At 43.1% G+C, this 19,171-nt stretch overlaps 1 protein-coding gene across 1 annotated transcript in view; it reads left to right on the top strand.

The window, feature by feature from the left end:
* Positions 1–580: 580 nt before the first annotated feature.
* LOC108937782 (dipeptidyl aminopeptidase-like protein 6) overlaps positions 581–19,171 on the top strand; it is a 60,411-nt gene continuing 41,820 nt past the window's right edge. Inside the window, exon 1 of the mRNA XM_018757935.2 lies at positions 581–782. Coding sequence (XP_018613451.1) covers positions 726–782 — 57 coding nt within the window. The 5' untranslated portion in view covers positions 581–725. The remainder of the gene's footprint in view (positions 783–19,171) is intronic.

Raw genomic sequence — 19,171 nt, 5'->3', positions numbered from 1 at the left:
CTCTCTCTCGGTCTCTCTCTCTCTGCCATTCATAAAGGTCCTTATAAAATAGGGCCGGAGTCTTAACTTTGCATGCAGCTAATTGTGTGTATTTCCATTTTTAGAGGGATTTCAGTCTCTCTCGCTCTCCTTCCATCTCTCAGTCTCTCTCCAGTCCCTCCTTTTGTTTCCTTCCCCCCACTCTCCTTCCTCCTCTCTCTCTCTTGCCTCTGACTTCCCTTTGTATCACTTTCTTTACTCTGTATCTCTTCCCTCTGTTCATTTCTGTCCAACTCTCTATTTCCTTCAGGATTTCTGCCTATCTGTCTAGGATTTCTGCCTTCCTCTAGGACATCTATCGGTCATTCTAACCACTCTATTTTTCGCTCTCTTTCCATCTCTCTCTACTACCTCCCCCCCCCCCCCCCCCCCACCCACATACACACACACACACACACACACACACACACACACACACACTCTCTCACTCTCTGCCACACACACACCACACACACTCTGTCTCTCACACACTCTCTCTCTCTCTCTCCCTCTCCCCCCCCCCCCCCCCCCTCTCTCTTTCTCTCTCTCCATCCCACTCTGTCTCCCACTAAGACTCTGTGTGTCTCTTCCTCTCACTCACTCCGCTCCTCCACTCTGGATCACCTGTGCTTTACATCCACCTGCTTTGTGCTCTGAAGCTCCCTGTGAATCTGCAAAGGTGTGAAAGTGTGAAGCCGTAGGTCACCATGACTTCGGCCAAGGAGCCGAACCCCCCCGTAAAAGCAGCTTTACCTCCGGACCAGGTACAGTAGAGCTTCATCATCATCATCACCATCACAGCAGCAGCATCACTGCCATCAGTCATCATCACGCATCTTTATTCCTGCCTCTTCCTGGGAAAACACTCTGATTTGTGTGTGTGTGTGTGTGTGTGTGTGTGTGTGTGTGTGTGTGTGTGTGTGAGAGCTGCACAAGTTGTGCGTCTCCAGCACCGCCGCTCCTCCCGCCGCCGCTCCCCGCTTTCCGTCTTTCGGATCCGGCTCGTCCGAGTCGCTCGCGTCGCCTCCAGGAGGGTTTCGCACAGTCCGAACTCACGGATGCGCTCAGTAGCGGTGGAAACGGGTTCGAGTCGCGATCGCTTCTCAGCGGGGCGGTTCTGCGGTGCTGCAGTTCTGTCTGTGCGGCGAATTTATTTCCGCGCTTGAACATCATTCCATCATGTGTCCGATAATAATAAAAAACGGCTGAGTCGGACATACGGAGGACGGGCGAGAACAACTCAACTGTAACTGGGCGAATAGACGGGGGTTCGAATCCCACCTACCTAGTACCCTGGCTTGAGCAAGATTCTTACCCTAAACTGCCCCGGTAAAATAACCCAGCTGTATAAATGGCTAAATAACTGTAGGTAGACTACTAACACATGTAAGTCGCTCTGTGTCCTCAGAAAGAGTGTTTGGTGCCTTCTGCTTCTCTTCGACTCGAGTGTGTTCATTACCTTAACAACACTGCTGTATAATCGCACTCCTCTCCCTTGATGTGAATGTGAAACACACACAGCGCTCTCAAATAGTGTTGAAATGTCACATGTGATGTGTACTGCAGAGCTCGTCCACGTCAGTTCAGTGGGGATGAACGCACATTTTAAATAGTGAGAGAGCTCAGATAGCTGACCAATCAGTCAATTAATGAAGGACAGGCGAGGGAATGTTAATACAGGGAGGGAGGAAGTATCAATGTAGCAGCGTATCCTTTCCACCGACACGCTGTACCACGCAAAGTTCACCGACACAGTGTCAGCTCTGACTGTTTGCAGCCCATCTTTCATTTTTCATTACTGGCAGCTGTTTTATAACACATTACAGGCTCTTTCCTTAAGTTTCACATCATCTAGAGGCCATTAAAAACTGTCATTTTCTCTGAACTTCCTCCTGTGCTGCATTTCCGAGGGCCACTTGGGTCTTTGCTGTTAACCTTTAAAGCGCCTCCGAGTTTGAAGAAGCAGTAATGTAGGAGTGTACCACCACCCCCCTCCCATAACAGAACAGCGGAACATACAGTATGTGGCACCTTTTATTCCTCTCCTTGTTCCATAAACAATCATAAGACGGAATGAACGAATGAACAAACAAACGAATGAATGATTGAATGAATGAATGAATGAATGAATGAATGAAGGAGATTATCCTGGTCCACACCAGAGGTGCACTTGCGATAAGAACTGTGCAGTTTGCTGATCCGAAAGGCTGGTATCCCTAGCGTTGAGCGCAACCTTCTCTCAACACACTGTCACATCCAGGAGTTTCTGCACCCAACATCAGGTGAAACCATCCCAGTCACCTGGCAGGTGCACAGCAGACATCATCACCAAAGGGCTTCGCGTAACACATGATGCACGATGATTAATGCAAAGAACATGACTGAGCTCCAGAGCTCGTATTGGAGATGTCAGTCAGTTTGGGGATCATGTGATCTAATATGACACATTGAGAGGAAATACAAGGTTTTGAATTATGTATAACAGAAAAACAAACAAAAACAGGTAGTTTTTCAGTGGTTACAGCTGCCCCATTATACTCAAAAACTGAGATTCCAGTATCACTCCTACAGGAGTACCCTTAGTGAAGATACTCTCCTTCAACTGATAAGACTGTAGAATGCTGTAAAAATGGATACATTATTAGAAGTAGTTTAGCAATGTAAGTCCCTTTGGCAAAAAGTGTCAGTTAAGGGAATAAATATATTAGATAATCATTTTCTTTTAGTAATCCATGTCTTGCCCGCCACACCAGAGCACTTGCTGGAGCTATCTTTCCCTGCGTATCACAATCACTCAACCCAAGAATATTCTTTTTATCAGTTAAAAATGTCTTTGCTGTTCTTAAAAAACAAATATTGTGGCTGTGTTTTCCTTTTATTTCATAAAAGCATCAAAAACCAGGGAGGTTGCAGGGATCAAAGGGCTGCCGAACATCACTGGGCTCAAAAACTAAGCTCTGCGCGTGAAAAGTGTAAAGATGTGCCCTGTAGATTACCAGGGTACTAACTGTGGGCCTGTTGCCGTCTCCGCTGAACAGGATGGCAGGTGCGCGCTGTCAACAGGTGCCCTACTGTGGATGGATGCGGACACACACCTGCAGCGGGAGTGCTGAGAGCGCTCGGAGAACTCAGTCTGGCCTCGATTGCGCTGCACTTGCTTGCAAATGAGCCCCTGTGCGCCGCACCGCGTTCGTTCGCCGAGCTCAGTGTCTGAACTGGTCGATTGGAAATGCTCCACAGCGCGATACTCCAGATGCAGCGATATAGTAAGATAATAGCATAAACACACTGGTGCGTTCTGAATCCACTTGAACCCACCTGCGAGGTGTTTGAGCGCTTTTTTGCATTTTGTGTGGCAGCTTGGAGTGCCGCGGCTCTTTGTCGTGACTCTCGCGTTTATAGGAGGCGCCGCATCTTTTCTACTCACCCCATCTCCGGTCCGTCCTCGCGTTGTATTGTTACATAAGTGCGGGTGAAATCGAGTGGATTGTGGGTGCCGTTAATATTCGAGACAGTTGCTCGGGACAACAGGGCTTGGGATCCTCGCTCCACTCCTCGTCTACATGGATAAGGCTGCCGAGCCAACGTGGAAATATGCTAAGACCACACGTCTGAGCCAAGGCTGACGTTTACTGAGTGAAACACACTCGTTCCAAGTGTGTATTCAGACACATGCGGTATATAAAGCTGTGATCTTACGTAATGGTTCTTCCTTCCATCTATCCGTTAATTTCTTTTCCTCTTAATAATTAATGTTTAGAGTAACTAGAATGAGGGATTGATGGAAATGGTATGCGGAGGGGGGGTCTCCTCATGGTCGGCTGACCGCCATGTTTGGTTGAATGGGGGCACGGGGTCTGGCCTGGTCCGTTCTGGCTGGGATGAAGACCTTCCACACACACACACACACACACACACTGAAGCATTCCACTAACAAGCCCTCATGTGAAGGACCAGAATTGAGTCCTCCCTCCAACATTAATAAGTGACAGACCATCATCCATTTTTCAGGCTCTGCACTATGCGCTGTGCCTCTCGAAGGTGCCGGCTACTTTATCCGATGGAGACCGAGAGAGTAGGTGGCTTCAGACAGCCTGCACAGCGGAGGGATGGAGGGATAGGGGTGTATTGATTTTTTTTGCTGCATTGTTTTATTACTAAAAATGTCCTTGCACTGTAGAGATTCTACATCCCGTTCCGCTCTTGAATTGCAACACAGGTTTTCTCCGAGGCGACACTTCAGCGCGCGCATCCTTTTTAGCGCCCCCACCCCGGTGCTCATCGCTACGGATCGGTGCATGATGTGTTTTCCCTGTAGGGGGCAGGGCGTCCCCAGGAGAGAGGGAATTTACCCCACCCCCCCCTTCCCTCCATGGATCTCAGGAGTCAATTATGTGTCCTAGTTAGGTGAGCAGCGAAAGACACACACACACACACACACACACACACACACACACACACAAATACACACACACACTTCTCTTCTCTAATGTTCATCACAGCACCAATGCGGTTAGTACACCTCACTCCTTCACGGTAAATCACAGCACCACTTGGTAGATTTCACTCCTCTGAGGAACATCAGGGCACCAATGGAGTCAATATACTTCACTCCTGTAGGGTACATCAACAAAATTCTCCCAGCTAAGGTTCGTGAAACCACCGATAGGGTCGGTACGCCTTCTCTGTGATACATGAAAAGATTTCACTCCTTTGTGGTGCAACAGAGGACCCCTTGGTAAAGCAGCTCAATATGTTTGTTTTTCCTGTGAGTTTCTGGCAGTGCCTGGACTCGGGGTGCTGGGGGTCATCCACACTCACTTCCATCGCCACGTTCCATGGGTCTAATCCAAACTCCAAATCCCGTTTCTATGGAGACGTTTGATAGCCTCAGTGATGAGCTCATTCTCCAGTGATAATTTGATATTTTTTCTCCATCCTTTTAGTTTTACCTTTTATTTTGCATATGCATCCTCTGCATTGTTTATTGAAGTGTTGCGTGTGTTTGTGAAATCAAGGGTCACACAAGCGTGGTACATAGTGTGCAATGTATAGAGAAAAGAAATTAAAACATAAAAATGGATCAGCCGCAAACGCGCTGACATGACCGCAATCCACCGACGAGAGGTCCTTGACGTATTTCGGTACGTTTGGAGTTGTTACACTTTAAATCTTTCTCTCCACAATGTGATATAGTGGCCCACTTCAGACATGAACAGATCGCTCATATTGGTTTGCGTGAAACAGAGGACATCTGGATGCACATTTGCCACAGCATGATCTTTCAGTCCTTCCATTAATAATCCAATTTATTGATTGCAACAGATTTTACTCTACTTCTGCACAGTGTATTTATGATGTGACTGCTGGTAATATGTGTAACTGTTTGTCAGAATTAGACTTGTCTTCAATAAGCAATGTCAATAAGCCAGAATATCGCAACATGAATACCATACCGAAGGGGGTGCGGTGGCGCAGTGGGTTGGACCACAGTCCTGCTCTCTGGTGGGTCTGGGGTTCGAGTCCCGCTTGGGGTGCCTTGTGGCGGACTGGCGTCCTGTCCTGGGTGTGTCCCCTCCCCCTCCAGCCTTGCGCCCTGAGTTGCCGGGTTAGGCTCCGGTTCCCCGTGACCCCGTATGGGACAAGCGGTTCTGAAAATGTGTGTGTGTGTGTGTGTGTGTGTGAATACCGTACCCCATTGTGTGACTGGGAAATATCTATTGTCACTTCAATATCCATCCATCTATGGTTAACATTAAGCAACAATGAAATCAACTTGTTCTAGAATTCGAAATCATAAAATATACTAAATATAATGAAAATCCAAAACCTGTAATTGCCCAAGATTTAAAAAAAAAAACAATTAAAAATGCATTAAAATGTTTATTGATTAAAGTGGAAAATAATATCAGTCCTGCTGGGAAAAGCGGGAAGTGAAATTTTCCTTTCAGCATCCCGGATCAGAACCAGAATCAGAACCATCTGAACGCCTGGTAGCAGTGCTTGTGGTGCCCCTGGGACAGGATGTGCTGGACCTGTGCTGCAGGACTTCAGGGAAAGGGTTCGAACAAGCACAGCGTGAGGGATCACAGTGCAAGAGACTACATGTGACTGGTGTGTGTGTTGTAAACCCTCATATGTAGATTTTGGGGTGGATGGTAGTGAAAGAGAGCTTACTGTAATAGCAAAATCCAGTATATATATATACACACACACACACACACACACACACACACACACACACACACACACACACACACAGGGATGAATGCCTCTCCTGGAATATAGTTTTGTTTTGTGGACATCTAGATTTCTGGGCAGCCTGTCATCCTATTTAAAGGCTGCTGCAGAAACATGGTGGTCAACAGTCCCAGGTGGTTCGAACCGTAGGCCTTGCGCATCCCGCATCTTGGCTGAACCCTCGGCGCCGCTAACATGGTAGTGGGTGGTGAAAAATTTACTTCAAGGAGAGAAAAATCACACGTCCCTGGTGTGGGTGAGAGGAGGGAGCGTGCATCCAAGAGAAGCCCATTGATTCTGGACCAGCTGTTTTGTTGCCACTTAGACCTGTCGGTGAGACGTGAAGCCTGACTGCAGGGGTGTGTGGAAAAGAGTGTGTGACGTGATGCTTGCCGAGTCTGCTTCAGAAACTGCTGACTCTCTCTAGGTCCTTTTTGCGGAGGGGGGTGTCAGATCAATGAACTCCTCGAGAGTTTCGTTCTCACTGAGGTGTCAATCTGGGTACAGACCGCTAAAGACCTAGATGAGGAAGAGTCACCTGTCGCTGTTGAGGATACTCACGCACTGTAATTCTTGCATGGGATGTTATGGCCGTTTGGTGAATATTCAAGGAAAAAAGTATAAAATCCTTTAAAATTCTGTGTACTGACCAAAAAAAAAAACACAAACTTGTCATATTATGAATGGCTGAATTATGGATTTTCAATTATATGAAAAATTTCCATCGTCTCTACATGTTTTTAATAACCTTTTTGCCACTGATCTGTTTTTCAAATTTTCCACTTGTTGTGGAGCAAACATAACCTAAATTTTCCCTCTACGTTTGATCAATGGCAATAGAGAGCAGTAGAAGTGTGGGTCTACCTCAATTCCACTCACTTCCACAGAGTTTACAGCTCCTGTTCGATGTTCCCTAGTGCCAGCGATCAATAACAAGATGAGGAACGTTGCACATGTTTATGGAATGAATCGGTCACCAACTGGCATTTGAGTTTCTGAAGGTCAAATTTAAAAAAAAAATATATATAGTGATATTGGGATAAATATTTGTATCCCCAAAAAATAATATACTGGAGTACAATTCATAGGTATTTTATATTTTTAGAATTTTTTTCTGAGATCTTCACATAATCTAAATTAGATAAATCAAGGGACATCTCTGTTATTAACTTCTTAATGATTGTGCCTTATTGGTAAAAGTGGCCTTGGAGTAACAAACAAAATGAGTCACAAAAGTCCATTCCTAGTGTTCCTGAAAAATCGTGGAAGGAGTGTATATATATATTTTATGCGCAGCTTTAATAAGCAGAAGGTTAAATTTTTTAGGAAAGTGGGTATGTTTACATCTTTTGCACTGCTACATGTCTCAATTTGTACAGCTGACCCTCAGCAATATATACATTGACTCGTTTGATTTACCTAATTTTCCTTTAATATCAGAGTTGCCCTTTTCCTCCCAGTAAATGTAGAGTGTTGATGAATATTAATTCTCACTAATGTTTTATTCAGCACATGAATAATTTGTCATTTTATTATGTGCATAATTAACCTTACCTTGACATTTTGTGTGGGGGGCCCTGTTTTAAATTGCCATGTTTTTAGATCATACTTCCACCTGACTATTTTCCACGGCAGGGTGCGTTTCTACTTGAAGAGTCGAATTGCTGGTTCTTTCAAGAACCGAAGCAGTGATATTAAACTGTCAAGGACTAATGCAACATGACCCAGTGATGTGATAGTGAGCCGTACAGTTTTGTGCCGACCGCTCTTTTTTAGGCATAAAAATAAAAAGGGTATGGGAACAGTATACTGAATAATTAAAGTTGACAGGTATGGGGATGTCTGTGACCACGATGATTTTGTGCCCCGGGTGAATGCTGTGGACAGCACATTTTAGGAACTGCTTCTCCAAGCACATTTATGCTTCAAGATATCACGAGATGATCAGGCAGAAAACACCTGAATTAATGTGCTGTAAAAAGCCAATTGGGAATTGGACCTGTGGCCAGATGGCTATAGGTTCAAGCACACAGGATGCAGCTGCTTTTCTTTGCATGAGTGACGAGTTTAATTGAATCGCCTTAAACGTGCAAAGCGTATGCAAAAAAAAACTAAAATGCTATAAAAATGGACAATGAATTTTAATTTATAAAACATATTTTTCAGCAATGTATGAAAGCATTTACAGACGGTGTACATAGTTACACCAGCATAGCATGGCATTGGCTACACTTTATTGTATATTTATATTGAATGTTGGTTTTTCAGTATAATTTTTAGCACTGCACTGGTTCCTTGGCACGCAAACCCAACAGGGACCAGAAGATTGTACAGAAATCTTGTTGTTCATAATGCCAAAGGTCAGTAATAGATTTCCATTCATTCATGTGCTGACTGGATTCTGCAAAAAACCTTGAGTAAAATTATAAAAGAAGCCATAATTTTTAAAGTGTTGCTTTTACTTTAACATTTTTATTAACTTTAAGCAAGATTGAAATTAGAACTAATTTTAAAAAATTACCGGAAATAAAAATATGTCTTCTGCACAAACTCATACTCGGTGCCAGTTGTTGATCGATTCATCCCGTGAAGATGTGTAACGTTCCTCATCTTGTTGCTGATCACCGACACTCCGACACTCCGACACTCCGACACTCAGAAACACCAGATTCAAGCTACGAACAATGTGGAAGTGAGTTCGCTTAAGGTGGTGCCAGGCTCCTGTTGTTTCTTAGTGCCTTTTACTGCCGTCCGTTGGTCAGGCTTGTAAATTCAGGTCACATTCTTTCCACCATCTGCTGAAATTTCCAGGAAGAAAAGTCATTAGATGAACCGGAAAGTGTTTTTATCCTTGAAAATTTTGAGCTTGTCGGTGCGCAGCCGGTGTGTACGCTATGTTAAAGTACCCCTCGTTGTCGTGTTTTTGACTCAAAGGCCTCGTCTGTATTAGACACACTTTACTCGCAGCTATACCACCAGCGCATCATTTAACTCCGAAGGAACAAGAGCATTGAGATCAGAAGTAAATTATAAACTTTAACTGTCCTATTTATCAGCCGTTCCACTCCAGCAATGGCACCTTCACTTTTTTTTTTCCAAAGGCATTTGTTCATTAATCTTTGCCTCTGCTGTGCGCTATTCTTATATCATCAATGTTGTATGCTCTGAGCAATGGAATCTTTTAAAATGCTTTAATCAGCTGGGATTAACTAATGTGCGTCCTATTCTTATCCACATATTTCTTTGTAGCCAAGGGTGATTTCGCTCAAGACTCATAAATATGGTTCTTTCTTCTGTCCTCTTCCCCATTACTTAAACTTGGGCCTTCACTTTGAGGTCTTTTTGGATTTGCATTTCATTTTTTTTTTTCATTTTTGTACGATGTGTGGATTCCTAATTAACTAATTAGTATACCTTCAACTAACTGGTCCGTTTCTCGTCTTTCCTTTAAGGCCCGGTGTCATATGGCGGTTGAACAAATGTGCATATGGACTGGTTGTTTCAGCATTAAATCTGCCAAATGAATAAACACGCATTGCAAGTTGCATTCTGGGGCCTTGTTTGTTGCTGAGAGAGCTGGGACTGTCCTGTCAATTGCTTTTTTCATCCAGGATGTGTTCCAACAAAGATGGTTCGTGTACAGAAACATGACGGTAAAGAGTCATCACATCGCATGACAGTTTCTGTCTTGGGAGTGTGGAGCCTAGGGGTCTGTACAGAGACGGGAGTGTATAAATATTCGTTAGGGAAGAGCGGGAAGTGTGTCGAGCTATGAGGAACCTGGAGAAAAATCTCATGCAAATTCATTCCTGGGGTTAGGTTTGACTCCACGGCCCTGGAACAGTAACATGATTACACTCTGAGTTGAATGATCAGTGTTAAAACAGCAGTGATTGCTGATTGGACAATTGCTTCAATGCGGTGAATGTTTACTGGTGAGTCGGACACAGTGATGTGATTGCTAATTGGTCAGTCACTCAGCAATCAATGGTGGCTGCTGATTATTCAGTCACATTGCGGTGTGTTTGCTGATTGGCCGAACATAAACAATGGTGACTGCTGATTTGTCAGTTATTCCACATAGTGACTGCTGATTGGTCAGTCATTCAATAATGGAGCATGCTGATTAATAGAAACACAGATGTGTGATTGCTGTTGGCCTGATATAAAAAGTGCTGACTGTCAATTGGTCAGTCCCTCATCAGCAATGGTTGCTGACAAGTCAATCGCATGAAAACAGTGACTGCTGATGGGTCAGTCACATCATAACACTGACGCATTTACAAAATACAGCTGTTGCTGTTCTATATGTAATTTGATCGCATTATTGAATTAAGCACTGGAAAGGAGCTGGGTTACAGATGTTCATGAAGGTCACGAAGAACAGTTCAACAAGGACAGGAAAGATGTCAGAATATGTGTTTTTCCAACTCTGAATGATCGCTTTATCCTACAGTTCCACTTAGTCACTATAATCAGTAATGATGGGTCCCATTCATGAAAGAGTTTTTATGACACAGAAGCAGCATGCACAGATTTCTGGATTTGGGCCAGAAAACAGAGATCTCTTTTGAGAAGAAGACAGATCTATTTTAATAGACAGGGTATCTGCAAACTTTAATATCTTGCTTTCACCGGCCCTGATAAACCCCCAACGTACTAGATCTCAAGCACATTAAAATGAAGGCGTACACTAAAGCGTACAAATCATTGCAAACCATAACGGTTATAGTAAGGTATGCTGCATGGACCAGCAACACAATATAGCACGCCGTGATCCATACATGACAGCGGTAATATGTCCACAAGAAGTCCCACTAATAGAGCAATTACATTTTCATCAAAAGGTCATCCAAAAATCAATAGGGTTTCAATTATACCCAAATACCAGCGGCACAGATAGCGGTGCTATTTTCGGGGCCTCCTTGGAGACGTGTTAGTAGATCACAATTTCAGAGACATTGACTTCATGATCCTCAGACTCTGCTTGAAGTCGGACCTCAGATGCAAAGTTTGTGCAGAAAAACAACTTTCTCCGTATGGCTGGAACATCCTGCGTGTCCCTAATCAGAGGGTCTAGGCCCTCGCTTCTGAAGCCCTTGGGGTCCAAGGGGTGATGTGAGGGATTCATCTCAGTGGCTGTAAACGGATTCCTAGATGTAGCCCTTAGGACCGCAACTGTACCCTCCAAGGCGGCATCAAAGCTTCTTTGCAAACAGATAATTAAAGCTGCTTTTAGATTTATCCCACCAGCTTTTTTTCCTAAGCGCTGTACTCACATCTGGCGTCTGCGCTCAGATGAAAGGCAAGTTTCCTATGTATAATGCACCTTGGGCTCCTTGACGCTGTTACTGGCGACACGACGGCGGAGATTTGGATCACGGCAGGCGTTCCATTTTCAAGCAATCGGAGTTCAGAGCCTTTTCCGTTGGTATTATGTAGTTATCCATATTGAATATTAAAATTGTCCAGTGGATTGTTCCACGCTCTTCCAGTGTCAGATATCAGCTTACTGGTTCGTGCTGTAATTGGAGGACAGAGATGCAGTTGTAGGGGCCCACACAGACAGGACCGGTGAAACACTGCTTGTAAATTCGATGACAGCGGTGGGAAGAATCCCAGAGCGGACACGGTTTATTTTTAAGATGCAGGCTGCGTTCCTCTGACGCCCTCAGCCCGGTGATTGCCCATCATTTCCTTTACAGGAAACAGCCCTCTTGTTGCACAGTAGGTCTCCGTATCAAATGAATAATGCAGAGCAGTGCGCGAAAAGGCAGCCATCATTTCTTTGTATTGGCACATCCTGTCTGAACACTGAACTACCTTGAGTATCTGGTAAACAAATGCACAGGATAGTAATTAAATCAGGCAATTAAGGGCCTAATTATTGCAGGTGGATAATGTTGAATAGTCATTTATTCACTTGTCGATTAATTTATTCTAATATGCTGTTCTGCATTCCATTATGATGATTGTTGACTCGCGAATTCTGATGCTACGGGTTTCACAACTGTAAAAATAGGCCCTTCGGTTTCCAGAAACAGCTGGAAGAATAACAGCAAAACAGCAAAAGTCTGTTTGTATCCCATTTTGTAAATAACTCCAGTCACTTTTAGTCACAATCAGTAAAAGTTTAATGTCACAGATGTCACTTGATTCATTTGCCTCTTTGGTTCTTTCAAAACCTCACATATATAGTACATAAAGTGAAACACCATATACATATAATATACAGTATATACTATATTAAATGAAACAGTACTGCTTTTGGAGGTTTTAACTGCCACCTATTCACTTGGCGGGTGAAAACAGGTTGCATTTGCTCAGCAACTATCAGAAATTTTAGAAACAGATTAAGTGTAGAATCTATTGAAAATCAATAAATTACCTGTTTCTGCCTTTCAAAATTAATAACTGAACCATTCACGATACAACAAGCTGATGTATTAACTTCTTCTGGCCAGACAAATAACAGCCCTGAAACTTGGCTGCAAGTTTTATTGTTGCATATATTCGACAAATACAATGAAATTCTTGTGCTACAGTTCTCTCTTCCAACAGTAAAGTACATTGGGGGGTGCGAGGGGGGGTGTGGAAGGTTATAAACAAACCATACAAGTGAGGGCAGTAGAAGGTTATAAACAAACAAGAGTGAAAACAAAACAAAAGTACAGGACTAGGTAATAGAGGCAAGCGCAATAAAATACAATACAATGCAATACAATAGTGCAAATATAATACGATACAATAGTGCAAGGACGGAACGATCCAATACAGTAGTGCAATTCACAGTCCCGGGGGGATATAATGCAGGATATAGATATTTAGGGTTTCAGGTAAGAGGTATAAGAGTGCAAGGTGGAAGTGTGCAATGTGACAGCCGGAAATGACTATTAAAGAGGCAATGGAAGTAGAGTTTGGCAGTAACCGTTTAACAGATACAGTAAGTAGTGTGATGAGTACGGGGGCAGCGAGGTCACCGGTGGTTCAGGGTTCCGATGGCCTGTGGGAAGAAGCTGTCTCTGAAACAGGAGGTCTGGGCGGAGATGCTCCGGTAGCGTTTTCCAGAGGGTAGAAGTGTGAAGAGGGCATGAGCTGGATGGCTGGCATACATGATGATACACTCATCCCTTTTCACAGCAGTCCTCACAGTTCCTTGCGGCAGTCTGAGATCTTGGGCAGTCATACTACCAAACTACACCGTGATGCTCGATGGTGCAGTGGTAGAAGTTCACCAGGATGTTTTCTCCCATCCCAAAGCTCTTTAACCTCCTCCGGAGGAACTCTTCTCTGTTGCGCCTTCTTGAGGATGCTGCTACTGTTGAGAATCCATGAGATGGCTTTTGAGAGCTGGATGCCCAGGAACCAGAGACTGCTGACTATTTCTACTGGTGAGCCGTCAGTGGGGAGTGGGGTCTGACTGCTTCTGTTATTCCAAAAGTCAGCTACAATCTTCTTTGTCTTGTCAGTATTCAGCACAAAGTTGTTCCCTTGACACCATTCAGTCAGGTCTTCTATTTCCCTCCTGCAGGCACCCTTGTCATTGTTGCTGATGAGGCCGACCACAAACTTGAAATTTCCATGTGAAAAAAACAAAGAAAACAAGTCAAACTCCACTGCACCATCCCGTACGAAGTTATCAGATAATTTATACCATAGTTCAAGAAGTGTTTTTCTCAAATTTGAATTAGTTAAATTTAGAAGTCAGTGACTAAATTAAGGAAGAGTCCAGTAGACTTTTTGTCAGTGTGAGGATATGGTACTGAGTTGGAGACGTACCTTAAAGAGTAAAAGAGATGTCAGAAAAGAGGAATAACACACACAAAAAAAAAAAAACAGAAAATAACGGAGAAATTGCATTTAGCTTGAAGTTATACCTGTCCCCTTTTCTAATTTATGACTTCACTGTGCCCTCAATTTGACCTTGGTGTATTAGAGTCCTTAAACACAGTTCATATGAAATCTAAGGTCCTTTTAAACACAGTCAGTCTGAGTTAACCCACGACCAAAGTATATTGTTCAGGACTCTCAAGGAACCTGACCCTTGCTGTTTACTGGGATCAAGACTGCTCTTAATAAATTTTTAATATACTGTACTTTCATTAAATACTGTATAATAATACTTGCATACAGTATATTTAATACTGTCGGTATTTTTTTCCCTTCTCTGAAGACTTCCCTATAGGGCTTTGATCTTTGTTAGACTTTTAATCAGATGTTCTGACCACTGGTTATGAACTCAACACTGAAGAATTATCAGTTCTGACAGAAGAGGTGCTGTATTTGAGCACAGCTTCCCTTTTGCGAGTCCGGAAGACAGGGCTCAGCTTCTCAGTAACTGCCTGCATCTGGCATCAGGTTCCCCTTAACCGTCTCGGCTTTGAACGAGCCCCCACCGAAGCCCTTTTTGTCGGAAGAGAACTTTCCTAATTGAAATCTTTGAGTGGCGCTTCCCGTTCACCAGCTGAGCACCGGTGAGCACCTTGCGGCCCCTGGTCTCCCTGCCGTTCCCCTGGAAACGGAACGCTCTGCGATCACAAAAGATGCTTTTCAATCCTAAAGAATAGAGGCCGCTGTTTAGGGCCGGCTCCGAGGGAGGCGTCTCACATCTCAAACCCCTTCTGCCAAACCTCAGGATCTACAGAAGTATCCACAGACTCCAAACGGTCCAAAAAAAAACGCCTGTAGTTTTATCTAAAGGTGGAGTGTCGACAGAAAGCTTTTTTTTGTTCTCTGTTATGATTCTGGACCTCAGTGCCGGAACATTCCTCCAGTGGTGGACTCTCCACCACACCTTCGAGCACAGACTCACAAAGTCAGTAAAAGCATTTATTTCTTTTTAGCTTAAGGTTTCATTCTGAGAACTGAGGAAACTTCTGCAAGCCACCGTTCAAGATGGATCTGGGGGGAGGAGGGAATCATGTTACCTCCTTCTTCTGACTCGCTATAGCTCACCGACAGCCCTATAGCTGAGACCCATCCGGAGTTAAAGGATAATATTTCACTGTTTTGGTGCTCTCCCTTTGTAGCCTTTATTATGCGTTTTGTTTCAAGTGTATCATCTCTGTTTGGTTGAATCCTTCAGCCATTGCTTTTTCTGTAGTTCTTCCCATTGTTTCCATGTCGTGGTTCCATGATCCTCCCGATCCTCCCGAAGGGCTCAATGCGGTTATCACTCTTTGTTCATTGGGGTCTCATAGTGCTCATCACCCATGTGTGTTTTTAATGGTCATTCCATTGAGAGCACCTCTGGGACGATTCTACTCTCGACGCCAGTCTTGTGGCCCAGTCAAGTTACAACCATGAACACTTTGGACCCCAGGAGTCTGACCACATTAGAAGTGATGGGAGGCACAGTGGCACAACCAGGAGTGCTGCTGTCTCACAGTGCCTGTGTGGTGTCAGAGAATGTGGGTTCAATCCCCACTCAGTCTCTGTGAAGTTTGCATGTTCTCCCTGTGTCTGTGTGGGGCTCCTCTGGTTTCCTCCCAAAGACATGCTGTTCAGGTTCCCCCATAGTATGTGAGTGGCAGAGAGAGTGAGTATGTTCCACTGATGTATTGCTGAATGACCCAGTGTAAGTAGTGTATCCAGCAGTGTAAGTCTTTGGGTGCTCTGGTTTCCTCCCACAGTCCAAAGACATGCTGTTCAGCTTCACCTGCAGTGTGTGAGTGACAGAGAGGGTGAGTGTGTTTCACTGATGTATGGATGAGTGACCCAGTGTAAGTAGTGTATCTAGCAGTGTAAGTCACCTCGGTAAATAAGGTGTGTGGGCTGATAACACTACACAGAGTTCACTGGAGGTTGCTTTGGAGAAAAGCATCTGATAAATAAATAAATGTAAATGAGCAACAAGGCCAGTGCTACCTTAATGAAATCTGTTCAAATTATTATTTAAATAGAAGTCATGTTGAGATTCAAGGTCCCAAACCTCAACATCCACCTGAAGCTATTACATCTCATTAAGTAAAAAAAAAAGTTTATTTTACTTAAAATTTTAAAACATTATTTTATTAAATGTAAATAAGGCAGCAGGTGATACAAAAGTTAGGTCCATCACCTTTGAAACTAAAACTTCTTGGTTCATAGCACTCGTCCTCCTGCTGTACCCTGATCAAGGTACTTGCCCTGAATTGACAGAGTAAGAATGCCCTGCTGTATAAATAGGTAAATCATTTAACATTTTAAGACACCTTGGACAAATAACCGTAACCCTAACCAATAATACTAATAAAGTTGAGAATAATACACACACACTTTCAGAACCGCTTGTCCCATATAGGGTCACGGGGAACCGGAGCCTACCCAGCAACACAGGGCGTAAGGCCAGAGGAGGAGGGGACACACCCAGGATGGGACACCAGTCCATCGCAAGGCACCCCAAGCGGGACTCGAACCCCAGACCCACCAGAGAGCAGGACCGTGGTCCAACCCACTGCACCACCACGCCCGTTGAGAATAATAACAAACTTGATATTAGGTAGAGTCAGTTCAAGCTAACTCTAACCCCTAAACTTAACTCTAAGAATAATCGTGACCCTTAATCTTAAGAAGCACAAAAGTGAAAAGACATTTCCGACACATGTATCTGGTCCACTGTATGACAGATCTTACAGAAGTGCTGTAATATTACTTTTTATTAGAAGCAGCAACAGTTAGAGGTTGACTTCAGCCTTAAATTTTGAATTAAGTGACCTTAAGGGATTTGGATGTGGTTTTATGCAGACTTCTATTTGTCTAATGAGTGCACTTTGGAGTCAGGTTTCCATGGATTTCTGTAGAATGTGAACAGTTCTCTTCAGGGCAAAATGACCTTTTCCGCATTAAGAATGAATTCAGGAAGAGCGTTGCAACAGAAGATTATTTTCTGCAATTCTACTCCATGTGGATTCAATAGCGGTTGTCTTCCAAAAGAAGGGATCTGACGAAAATTTTAAAAGCATTAAGCACAATGATGTTCTTTCAGATGATGCTAGATTCAATCTGCCTTGTTTTTTGTTAGGCGGTGAGAAGCATAAAAAAGCAGACAACCAAACACCACTGTGGGCGGTCTACTACAAACCTTAGACATAATTTTTTTTAAAAAATGTAAAATTTGTGTTGCCATTGGAGTGAGATGGTAAGAGGAAGATTGGTCTGAAAATCAGTTTGATAAATAATAGGTGAGAGAAATGGTTGGGAGTTCAGGAGTTGGACTGAACTGACTCCCCTTTACTGTAAATGCAAAAACAACTCAGCGGTACGAGCCACCATGAGGTCGCGGGAACGAGGAGCTGTTTTTTCAGGTTCTTTTGTTTCTGCTCTGTTGGCCATGACACATTTTATTTTGTTTGTTCCCCTTCCCTTTTTGTTGCTTTCAGAAGACCATGCTGAGACCCAGACCGCTTCCTTTGTATTGTACAAATCAAAGATTGCACGGGCAATAACAATGGACGCGTTGCCTCCATTTTACGCAATGAAAAAAAAAAAAATCACAAAAACATGGTCACTATTATATTTCCAAAAGATTTCCAATATAAAAGTGTGTTGTACTGTCAAGCTTAGCAATCTTGTTTTTTATATTTAAATGTGTTTGTAAGTTGCAAAGCTTATTCATGGTGTAAGTGTTAAAAAAGCATGTAACACAAGTTACAAATGTAAAAGAATAAACTCATGCACCACAGAACAGAAAATAAAGAAAATAAACAGAAATTTCATCTAGTGATGTATGGCTCACCTAGCATGCCTTTGGCTCAATATAATGGGTTATATTAGTCATTGTAATATGGTAAAAATGTACTGTATATTAGCTATTCTGCTCCGAAATAGAAATATGTGGGCACAATGCAATGACGATTGTCACAAATGTGCTAAATATGCTGCCTGTGACCATTTAATTTCTTTAAGTATCTTTATTCTGATGTTTTGGTGATTTTTAAGAACAATTTTGTGGGTCCATGAAGACATGATAACAAATATTGGTAGTTTGACTGCAATGGTCCTCCGCTTAACAGAGTGATTGCACAAAATGCAATATTAATAACCAAAATTTTCTGTTAAAAAAAGCATACTGTGTACTACAGTGTTGGTCAGAAGAACAGCGTAATGGATACACAGAAGGATATCTGCACACATATGTTTCTGTCTTTAATAAGACAAAGCAAAGTTTTAATGTTGCCCTCTTACCCCCATCTAAAATCCTTGAATCTGACATTACATGTTAACTAGTAATTTACTTTTTGAAGTCTTGCCATTTCCCATGACAGGTGACATAAAGCATGAAGTGCTTGTTACTTAAACACATGGGAATTGTTATCTTTTGTTCCAGGGTACCGCTTTGTGTGCTCTGTCTAAATTTAGATGCTGTCACAATGCCACCGTCTGTTGTTCCGCAGCAATGAAAAGAAAGTGGAATTAAACCAACAACGCCAATTGGCACGTATGCAATTGTTGATGGTGGCGCTGGCTTTTGATGCTGTTGCCACAGCAACTGAAAAAGGTAATTAAACACATTTTACAAACAACGTTTCATTTTTGGAATCAATTCTCCACAGGATATGCAGCTCTACAGCCACTGTCTGATGATGAATCAATAGGACTTATCGAATTCCTCCATCCATTCCACTGTTTAGTGTCAACTATTACCTGGCCTAATCACTGTTATCTTACACACACCATAGGCCTCCTTGAGGTGCCACTATCTAGCATAGTGAAAGAGAACAGATCATATTTGGACCATTTTTGGTCTAAAAATAAAATCAGGATGTAGTTATTGTTGCATATACATTTCCACCGAAAGGAATATATTGCATCCTTTTCTGGAAAAAAAAAAGCAAATTTATGGCTTGAGCTACCCAGTAGACGTTAATTCATATCTTCTGGTTCTTTTACGGGTCTTTCCGTCTGCAAGCTGGGCCCCAAACAGACTGGTCGA

This window comes from Scleropages formosus, chromosome 7 (assembly GCF_900964775.1).
Source record: "Scleropages formosus chromosome 7, fSclFor1.1, whole genome shotgun sequence".
In the NCBI taxonomy this organism is placed as follows: Eukaryota; Metazoa; Chordata; class Actinopteri; order Osteoglossiformes; family Osteoglossidae; genus Scleropages; species Scleropages formosus.
This window is presented reverse-complemented; position numbering and strand designations above follow the sequence as displayed.